Below are 11,190 nucleotides of genomic sequence, written 5' to 3'. Positions count from 1 at the left end.
CAAAGTAAGTGCAGGAGGGCGGATATAAAATACACTGTGGTACTTCCTCAAATACGGAGTTAAAACAAACGCTCCCTAGCCACGGTGGAGTTGTATTGACGTTCTACGCTGGTCACGTGATCCGGAGAAGTCTGGTGTTGTTGTTGGAGCTATGGCCGAGCGAGAGGTGGCAGCGAGCAGAGGGTATGCTTTATTTCTTTTTTTCAACTAAATCACTTTTATTTCCCAATTGTCGTGTTTGTCATTGTATTCCATTGTCGCTTAAGTTATATATTGCAGGTTTTTCGCTAATTACTTGCTCCTTACAGCTTTATTACACTATAAGTACACTAGTATGCTATGCGTGTGAACATGTGTTCCCTGCACGCTATATTTTTAAGTCTGTACTGGTGACATCATTTTTTTTTTTTTTTTTTTTTTTTTTTTGGATAAATGGGAACACACCGTACCAATCAATCTCTTTGTAGGATAAAGGAACTTAGAGGAGTTCTGGCTGCTGACCTTTACCTCTGGAGTTAAACTGTGATCTTTTTGCCAATAATAATGACCAGTCATATATCATCTCAGTTTGGTTGTAAACGGAGGTTACAACTATTACTAGACAATATGTTTTTGCCTTGTATGATAAAAGAGTAAAGAGAGAAAAGGAAACACACTAAAATAAATGTAAACTGCTCTACGTTATCAGAAAGACCCAAACCCTGTGTGTTAAGTTGTAGTTTGGTCTTAGGGGACATGCTTATTCTATGAAGGGTTGGGCAATATTAACAAAAATGATTTATCCTGACATGTTTATTGGCATATTTGATAAAAATATTCAGATAAAGTTATGTCAGTTCAAAAGAAATGTGTTAAAACATGCCTTTAAATATCAAAGTTGAGGATTAAATATCAGACAAATGTGAAATTACTCATTTTACTCACAAAAGTGCAGAGATTTGTATGCTGTAACCTTATTTGGAAGTTCTCAACATGTTTCTTAATTTCATTTTCACTTTTAATCAGCTCTTTTTTCCTGATTCTTTATCATAAAATAATAAACTCAATGTTCAAATGTTGTATATCTTACATCATTCACGATATTATCTGTTTTTAAACTATAATCTGTTCACCTCTATTTCTAGGAATGGCTTATTTACTTTCTAGGAAATGTATGGGACCCTTCACTGCTGTGTTCTTCTCTGAATTTCAGTTGCTTTTTTCATAGTTCCCATGAAAACCATTCAAACTGTACTATACAAATTCCACCCTATATCAAATTATTTACAAGGGGAATTCTGTATCATATCCTATCTGTGTTGCTGTAAACAAGCTGTGTCCTGATTTGTGCTCTTTGGCCATATGCTTTTTATTTCACTCTCTTCTGAACTCAGGGTCATTCACAAAGTGCTGGCTGCTGCTGGAGTTCAGAGTCTCGTCAGTAATGCTTGGGAATATGTGGAGTCAACTGTAAGGTAACTATAAGGTTGCTTGAATTTACTATTGAAAAGACCATTCACAATAGTTTTTATTAGACTTAGACTTTATTGATCCACAAGTGAAATTACACAGAATTATACTCATACAGCAAATTCTTCTTCTTTTTCTTCTTCTTCTTCTTCTACTTCTTCTTTTTTTTTTCTTTTTCTTCTTCTTAACAAACAGCAAATAGAATGGTAATAAAACTCTAAACTAATAATATTAGCAAAAAAAAAAGTAAAAAAGACACATTTTAAAATTTGTACAATACAGTACAATACAAAAAAATTGTAAGTAAATATAAAATAAATAAATTATAGTGCAAAACTGAACTAACTGAATGAAGTGACTGGTTCTCTCTGTATGATCTAGTTTTGGAAAAGTGTGGATTCTTGGCTGCCCAAGCAATTATTGTATGGCTGTATGGCATGTGAATGTAGTCCTGTATTGTTCAGAGTGGAGCGGATTTCCAATATATTATCCGAGTGTTATATTTAATTTATGTTATTATATGATTAGTTGAAACTTTTTTCCTTACATTATTACTTCTACGCCTATATAATATTAAGCCCATGTTTCACCTGATTTCCTGCTCTCTCTAGATGGTGCTGGCTCCCTAACTGGCTGCCATCATGGTGCTCCACTTCACTGAACCAACTGAAGACAGCAGAGGAACGCATGCTGCGATGTAAGAGGCTGTCTGAAATTTAACTTTGTATTTGTGTATGTTTTCTCCATGTGTTGAAATGCTACTGTTGAATGTAAACAAAACTTGAATCTGTTCGTATGACTGTCTGCAATCAAATGAAATCAGTGCTTCCTTGATTGCATGTGGCTCCTTGATTAGTTCTGCCATGTAGCGAAAAAAGGGTCAACTTGAGGTCTTTCTCCTCTGTTGCATCTGTATATCAACTGATATTGATGTATTATTAAATTAGGGCTTGTGGTATTTTTCACTGTTAAATTATTTATCTTGTGGTGTAGTGCATAGTGTATAGATCATAGTAGATTATAATATCAGTTATCAGTAATCAGTTATTTAGGGTATTACACTTACATTGGGTATTACTGTTAACACATAACATATTTAAATTGCCATGTTACTTTTTAATGTTTTGATAATACTATGGGTTTGTACTAACTATAAGGGTTTGAATCGAGAGATTGCCCAGGAGAGATTGCAAGATTACTCAAACATACAAAACATCTTCAGGCATGTTTTTGAAGTTAATTTTGAATAATACACTCTTTAATCTAAGAATTGAAACCTCTAAATCACCCAAAACTAATCTAATATTGAGATGGGCAGATATTGCATGTTTCCTTTAGAGGAATTTGTTTACATGAGCAACCAGAACCAATATGGTGGTAGACAAGGTAAAAAAAAAAAGTATTCTCATATTCTTCTTCTCCCTCCAGGCCTCTCAAGCTCTTTCACCAAACAGTATGTCCCTATTTCCCATAACAACCTGCTATGGACTCTTACCTTCCCCAGTGACCTGCTCACACACAGGACCCCCATGGTTCTCCTTCATGGTTTTGGGGGTGGAGTTGGACTTTGGGCTCAGAATGTTGACGTCCTCTCACGACACAGACCAGTCCTAGCTTTAGACTTGCTGGGTTTTGGACTCAGCACCAGACCGCAGTTCTCCTCAGAGCCACAGGAGGCAGAGGAGCAGTTTGTGGACTCCATTGAACAGTGGAGAAGGAAGTTAGAGCTGGAGACCATGATCCTGGTGGGGCATAACTTAGGAGGGTATCTGACCGTTTCATACGCCATTAAATATCCAGACAGGTGAGTGCACAGTAAAAGCAGCAATTTCCCATTTTCACTGTTTTTAACAATCATTTGAAACTATATAATTTTGCAGAGAACAAGACATAATTTAAAATTAGTATTTAAGGATCACTGGACCAGTATTATATTCTGTATACTTAAATACTTACACATTATATACTTCCCATTGCATTATATTATATTAAAACTCAATATAAGAGTATCACATCACCATTTATTATGCATTTTTTATTAGAAAATCAAGCTTGAACGTGTGTGATCAAAGACTGCATTAAGTATTTGTTTTTGTATTTTAGGAAAGTAACTGTATTCTGTAAAACCCAAAAAAGAGTAACGCTACTGGAGTAGAGTTATTCCAAATTACATATTGTGCATACGCATTTTGGTACATGTATATTGTTACTTCCAAACTCTGAATTTCAGGAACATTCTCAAATTGGTTCATGCTATAGCATGCTATTCCTTGAGGTTGTTCTACATTATACTACCTGTGTATTACCAGTAAAGGACAGATAGTAGATTAAGTGCGCTGCCCAGAAACAAACCGGGACAGTGTTTTGAATAATGACCCCAACATGGGTAGAGCACATAGCAGCACCTTTTCCTGGATGTAGTTGTAGCCGCGTGGCTGTAGGCACTGGCAGACCAAGATAACAGCACTGTCCTCCAAGTATTTAAGCGACTATCTCCCACTCCCCATCTCCAGCTCAGCACTGGCTCACCTCCCTAGGGACTCTGCTAAAATGGCCCCAAAAGCTTATCAACTCTTTGCATCAGTAACGCTTAAAATTCACTTCTCTTTGCCCCTGTTCTTTCTCACTGTTATCATGCTGCTTTACCAAATAGCCTTCGAGTTATTAACAGAGATGCTCTTGATCAGGGGACATGTGTTCTTGCACTAAGCCTGATTTCAAGGTTTGTCCTAGGGAAAATAGCTATATTTAAAGTAAAAACTTATATAATAGTTGCTATTTTGCACAACGTTTGCAAATTAAGATAAATCCCACTCCCTGTTAATTTAAAATTGCATTTAATTGTCATTATTTGAATAGACTTTAAGAAATGTTTATTTGTGTATGGTCCAACTATATTTGGCCAGACTGTACCCCTCTAGGTTACAGAATGCAGCCCAGATAGTTCAGCCGTCGCTGATTAAGTGTTGTATAGCCAGGATAGGCTTCAGCCACGGGCAAAACATAAATACATTGATGAATGAATTGACATACATGTGTTTTATATTTGTGTAGAGTGAAGCACATAATCCTGGTGGAGCCATGGGGTTTCCCAGAGAGTTTTGACCAAAGCGACCCAGACCGCCCCATCCCAGTGTGGATCAAAGCTCTGGGCGCCATGTTCAGCCCCTTCAACCCTCTGGCTGGCCTCAGACTGGTGGGGCCACTAGGTGAGAGCCAAGGATCACATTCTACTATTAAATGCAGGGCCCTTCATGATCTTAAGTGGTTGATGTTAGCGGGAGGGCAAATAGTCATAGTCAGATATTATACAAGTGAGTGGAAATATGAAAAATGTATGAAGTCTGGATAAATGTTTAAATACCTACAATAAAGTTAAGTTAAATATCAAAAGTGAAGTGTTATGGTCAGATCTTTACTAAAAGCATATTAAATGTAAATTCATTATTAAACAAGTCTCATCAGAATGCAACTTGCCATCTAATTAAGAAATGCTGTGAAAATTCCAATAGACCCAAAGATGTAGTACATTATTTTCTTTACACATTTGAATGTATTTATTTTTTTGCATTTATTATGCTTTTTGTGACAATTAATTAATGTAATGATCAAATTAATTTATGTTTTGTGTTTTACTATATTAATTGTCTTCAAGCCTTCCAATTCTGACACTTCAAATTCTCACCCATTATTTGCAGTAAAACTTCAATTCCAGACACATTTTTATTCTTATCACATGTATTAGCTTTCATTAAAAGTTGAGACCCAGTGAACTGTGAAGCACAAAATCTTAAGCTTCAACACTTAACTTCTGTATAGCTGCCTGCCCTCTCATTTCTTCAAAATCATGTTAAGTATAATGATGTGTCCTTGTTTCTTAATAGCTACATGGCTCACTATGACAGCTGAGAATCTCTGTCCCTCTCTCTACCTTTAGGTCCCACGCTGGTCCAGACCCTTAGACCAGACTTTAAGAAGAAGTTTTCCTCCATGTTTGATGACAACACAGTGCCAGACTACATATACCACTTAAATGTTCAATCACCAAGGTATTTTTTATATACGTAATCATTCCAGCATTTGTTTTGGTACTTTTGATTTATTTATTTTTAGCTAGGTATGTAGTTTGGGTCCATAAAGAGAACATTTTCATTGCATTTGAAAATCTGGAATGTTTAATGTTTAAGCCCGCCACACACTACAGGATAATTTGCCCGATTTAGGACCAATTTGCTTCTTCAAGAAGCCGTGACCCAACTTTGGATTTCCGTATGCAATTTTTAAGCCACTGCACTCCTCGTGTGTGGTGGGCGTACTGAGTTGTTCTGTCATATCGTAACTACAGAATGTCACCATGGCAACAGACAATAAAATAGAACATCAGGAGCAGTTGGAAGGATGGACAGAGAGGTGCAAGATACAAACTCGGGAAATAGCAAAAATAATTTAAAGACGACATTATTACTCACCTCTCATAAAATTAAACTGCAGCATTCTCATCCATATTATCCATTAGAGTGTGTCTTTTGCAAATAGTGAAAGTAGATCCTCACTTGTGTCGGTTTACATCGACCAAGGATCGGGTTGAAGCTGCTGCAGATTAGCGATACTGACTCTATTTTCTGTAATTTATTGCCAGGATTCTGTGTATTTTAAAGCAAAAGTTAATCTGAACTATTGCATCACATTTTACAAATAATAATAATGCAGTTTTGACTAGACTAAACTAAAAATGTAATGCTCTGATCATTTTAACACTTCAAAGCATGTCTTTTTACTGTAGACAGGAAACAGCTGACGTGAGGTGCACTCATAGCTTTTAGCCTGTGGTGCGCTGTCTCTTCACTGCCATATCCCCCTGCAGTCTTTGCACTTGGAGATTTAAAATCTCATCCGATTCTCCTCCTGTCTGTGGTCTGCGCATTTTGTCGCGTGTTCAAAAATCGCCTAAGACTGAAAAATCCTGTAATGTGTGGCAGGCTTTAGCAAGCAAATTTTCCATTACAAAATAGTACAACGACAATAGTATATGATTCCCTAGTCATTCTAGTTAATCTATCTATTTTTTTAAACCCACAAAAGATTTTACACAGCATGATTTTTTAACTTGGATTGTGAACATATTCCTTTTTAACAGTGGGGAAACAGCATTCAAAAACATGACTCTCTCTAATGGCTGGGCTAAGAGGCCGATGCTGCACAGAATAGACAGATTACATCCTGGTATCCCCATCTCCATCATCTACGGCTCCAGGTCCAACATAGACAGCAACTCGGGCAGCGCCATCAAAAGCATTAGGCCCAACTCACGAGTGGATATCATAGTAAGTTTTACCTAAAAAACAGAACTGGTTCATTTTTAACTGTTTGCAGCAGTTCAAACTTATACCCCACTTTCCTAAAGCATTCTTAGCATCCTAACTATTCACTGCAATGAGCTCATCAGCACAGCTTTCTGAGGCCACAGCAGTTTTGTAGTCACAGTAATACTAACAGCAACTAGTATGCTAATAGCGCACCAGCTTTACTTCCTGGTTCGTGGATGATAAAAATGCTTTATAGTTAAATGTAGATTGCCTACAGTGGCCTCATTTTGACCCTTTTACAATATATCTGTACTGGGCCAAAACAAATCAAACTTTATTACATGTGGGGTGTATCATTTTCATTTATTTTACATACACATTTATTAAGGTATAGTAGAGAGTAGAGTATATTTACAATGTATTTCTTTCCATATTAACTTGCTCCATGCCAATGTAAACTGTAAATTCAAACGAGGTCTAGCTTTAAATGTATTAACACCCTAGTCTGGTCTATTTTAAAAATGTTATTATAGCAAATCTACATACATATATCTTTAAGTCACAGCTCTTTGTTACATTTTCACAATGACAATACATAACATCTGCACAGCTATAGTGTATATAAAATGCACATGGCTTGGTAAATTCACACATTTTTAATAAAACTCCTTTATGATTTTGTGTTTACAGACCATTCGTGGTGCTGGACATTATGTGTTTGCAGACCAGGCTGAAGATTTTAACCAGATAGTTTTAGAATTGTGTAAAAACGTGGACTGAATCACAAACTGTTACTGAAATGTGGAAAAGAAGGGTAACACCAACAACTTATAGCCTATGGGATGACACAGGATATTACTATGTCTATTTGGTAAGAATTATTTTAACACTGTTCATTTTAATGTTATGTCTGTCAATTACTCACATTCCTATAGGAAATGCCAAACAACACTTTCACATTATGCTTGGTGCCTAATGAACTAATTTATTGATGTATTTATGCTCATTAACAGCAAATTGCCTCTTGTTAATTAAGAAGAACCGGAATAATATGCTAAACACACAACCAACAAGCCTCAGACTAATTTATATCACTGTCTATAGGAAATACATATATTGTATAATGTGCAACCAGCTATAGACTCATTATAATGGTGGTATAGAAAAATAATACACTTATTAGATGTATAATTTTGACAGTTTCTGTCTATATAACCCAGCAGTTATTTTTATTTATTCCCTGCAGACTGGAATAGGGTAGCAAAAGTATTGAAAATCAGATACTAGTTGATTAATTGATTGATTGATTAAAACTCAAGTATCAATTATAAAAAAAGTCACATTCACAGGCCAGAAATGAACCTTTCCTGAATAGGTTTAGAACGATCTTGAGCTGTATCGTAACTAGTATAAGACCACATAGTCTAGTATGGACCAATATGTGACCTACCTGGACGACTGAAGGATTACACAGATTTAAGACCACATGGTAATATAATAGAAAGTAGTATGATTTAATGTTCAAAATCACTTTTGATTGTCTTAATAAATAATTTATAAAAAAAAACATCATGGTATCTCAGTTGAGTTTGAAATTATAGTATAATAAACTAGACTGGGAACACAAAAGATATAATTTTGGAAGAGCTCAGACAAAAATATGTCTACTACTTTTTTATTATTTAACACATATACTTAGAGGGCAAATGCTCACTTGCTGCCTAAAATATTCCAACCTCCACCAGTTGCCATGATGAAAATATATTCACTTTGCCACTTTGTGTTGTTTCACCATGATAAGTGCAGGTTTATGGACACTAAAATAAACCCAGCATTGCGGGATTGAAAATCCTCAGTTACAGTGTTACTTCCTGTTCTTCCTGTACTCTGATAGGACTCCTGCCTCAGCAATAGGAAGCACATATAGATTTATTTATAGCCAATATCAATCTATATTGTCTTACCTCTGCTGTTGGTGGAAGCTCTGTTTTTACCTTATTTATTCACTTCGGAAATGCTGCAATGTTCATTTATCATGTTAAGAATAATTGCTTTGTTCATAGCCATGATTTAAAACGTTATGGTATGAGTATATATATATATATATATATATATATATATATATATATATATATATATATATATATATATATATATATATATATATATATATATATATATATATATATATATATACATATATACATATATACATATATACATACATACATACATACACACACACACACACACACACACTCTGTTCTTTTACTGTACTGTGCAGAGGGACTAAAATAAACATAGAGGTGGAGGGCTGGCTCCAAGAAACCTGACTGCTACTGACAACCACAAAACCATCTATCTATCTAGAACGAAGTGATCCATTTGCTGTCTCATTGTTATAATGCACAAATAGGTCTTTACTTTTATCATATTTGCAATTTATGTGCAAATAAATAAAACATTTTGCCTGGGTAAAACTTGGATTCCGTGGTTTAGTATGAAGTGTCTTCAGGTACATCTATGTCCATGGATAATGTTGCAGAGTATGTTTTTAACTTTCTTTTTCCATGGAATCATGCAGTTGACTTTCCACCCCCAGAAAGTTAAATACTATCACTTTAGTTAGAAATATATGTAACATACAGTGTACAGTGTGTAGATATGAAAATCTTTGGAATTGGAAAAACTGAGGATGTATTCACACACAGTTTTCATTTGTCAGATGGTGCCTTGGTGCCTTTTAATGAATATGCTGCAGTAATTGTATTCATATATTTTGCTCTACTACTGTAAATAAAATGATATGCCATGTTCATGGACTGTTTTTTCAGTAGACACTTTTTCTCTAGTTTGAATATTTTTTCATCATATTGCTAAATGATGAGGCAATAGTGTCTTTTCCACTTGGTGCACCTTAAGCTTTTCATTATAAAGGAGTGGAGGTGACACTTGAATCAATATTTTCCTTCAGCTCTCCTCATCATCTCACAGCTGTCACGCCTTTTCCAAAGAGAGAAAGTGAGTCGGAGTCTGAGAAATGTACAGAGTTTAGAAAGTACCTACATGTTTGTGCTCTACAATATAAATCACTACCATTTTGTCAACTGATACAGGCATGGGACAATATTTAAGATTTTGTGGTGAAATAACTGAGAATGGATAGTGTCACAATAATTATTCAAATTGATTATTGATTAAATGTGTGAGTTATAGAGACATTCATGATTTCTTATAATGAATCATTTGCATTTAATCTATTAAAGAATTGTACTGTGTTTTGTGTACAGTGTAGTGGTGATTATCATGATTATACAAACTGTACCACAAACAATTATTGTCTTCTGTTTTTTTTTTAATTACTGTTAGCAATTTTACAGTTTATTGTCCCATCCCTAATATGTAAGCGAAAAGGTGCACTATGCAATTTCTCTAATGGAGTGTCTGCCACCTGCTTGTCTCTATTGAGATGTTTTTGCTTTGAAATGTACCACAGTGTAGCATTAAACTTATCTATCTTGCATTTATTTTGCTTACTTATCTTTTTATTGCTTAAAAAAACTCAAATATCATGCATGTTTATTGTGAGCGGAGACGCCGTTCAACTGAATCATAACTTGTCCTTGTGGCATCACCTGCTTTTCTCCATGGAGATCAATAAATGTAATGCCCTTCCACCAGGAAAGTGACATATTGCACCTTTAAAGAAGTTCAGAATACTAATCCTTAACACATTTGTACAACTGACCAGCAGTTTTCTTTGCGGCCACTAGAGTGCACTGATATGTAGACCACAACATACAACCCCCCATTAAACCTTCTATTATATACCCACTTTTTTCCCCCCACATCTTTTTCACGTTTCAGGAAAATAACTCGCAAACCAAATCAACATCTGACATGAATAGCCATTTGCAGCTCACCCAGACGATTTGATTCATTTCTTTGTCCATTTAGTGCGAGGCTATTCGAGGACACTGCTCTCTGAGGGGTGGACCAGGATGAGGAGGAGGAGGAGGAGGAGGGGGCAGACTTCTTCCTCCATCAGTAGTTTCCGGATGGCGAGCGGTGCACAACATTAACACACATATCGAACGGGTAAGACATCCGATATGTTTTTGCAGGCCCCACCTCTGCAATCGATCCATGCACGGGAAATATGCAAGCTCATGTGAAAGTATTTCCGAGTGCTGCTGTCTCGCTCAGCTCTTTGGACCAGGGTGATTGAGATGGCTTTAATGAAGTTTCCATAAGACATTATTAGAGCTATAAGGATTCCCATATTCTTTACATTAACTGGATACAACAACTTCCCTTTGCTTCCACTGCACTATAATTGAACATGAGTGAGAGGTGGAAAGTAGTACTTGAATGTACATAGGCCAATAGGATTAAAGTAGTCATTACACTGTCTATTATTAGCAGTAGATATAAT

General features: G+C 35.7%; 1 protein-coding gene across 2 annotated transcripts; it reads left to right on the top strand.

Annotated features, from left to right (window-relative positions):
- The first annotated feature begins 135 nt into the window (after positions 1-135).
- On the top strand, positions 136-10,766 carry abhd5a (abhydrolase domain containing 5a). Of its 2 annotated transcripts, XR_008648989.1 has the most exons (9): positions 136-183; positions 1,374-1,454; positions 2,061-2,146; positions 2,878-3,253; positions 4,504-4,658; positions 5,387-5,498; positions 6,587-6,773; positions 7,446-7,626; positions 10,713-10,766. XR_008648989.1 is itself a non-coding variant. In XM_033981753.2 (8 exons), exons 1-8 carry the CDS (start codon positions 152-154, stop codon positions 7,533-7,535), a joined length of 1,119 nt encoding a protein of 372 aa, XP_033837644.1. In that variant the 5' UTR covers positions 136-151; the 3' UTR covers positions 7,536-8,761. The 2 variants fall into 2 exon arrangements, 1 of the variants encoding a protein (XP_033837644.1); XM_033981753.2 differs by lacking the exon at positions 10,713-10,766 and having other exon boundaries at positions 7,446-8,761.
- The last annotated feature ends 424 nt before the right edge of the window (positions 10,767-11,190 follow it).

Source organism: Periophthalmus magnuspinnatus, chromosome 16 (genome assembly GCF_009829125.3).
Source record: "Periophthalmus magnuspinnatus isolate fPerMag1 chromosome 16, fPerMag1.2.pri, whole genome shotgun sequence".
NCBI classification, from domain to species: domain Eukaryota; kingdom Metazoa; phylum Chordata; class Actinopteri; order Gobiiformes; family Gobiidae; genus Periophthalmus; species Periophthalmus magnuspinnatus.
Note: the sequence above shows the minus strand (reverse complement) of the source record. Positions and strands in the feature narration are given on the sequence as shown.

Excerpts from the sequence above, each read along its gene's own strand:
- abhd5a (XM_033981753.2), top strand. The coding sequence starts at position 152 with ATGGCCGAGCGAGAGGTGGCAGCGAGCAGAGG. Across the intron at positions 1,455-2,060 it reads TATGTGGAGTCAACTGTAAG|ATGGTGCTGGCTCCCTAACT; the intron begins GTAACTATAAGG and ends TGCTCTCTCTAG. Across the intron at positions 2,147-2,877 it reads AGAGGAACGCATGCTGCGAT|GCCTCTCAAGCTCTTTCACC; the intron begins GTAAGAGGCTGT and ends TTCTCCCTCCAG.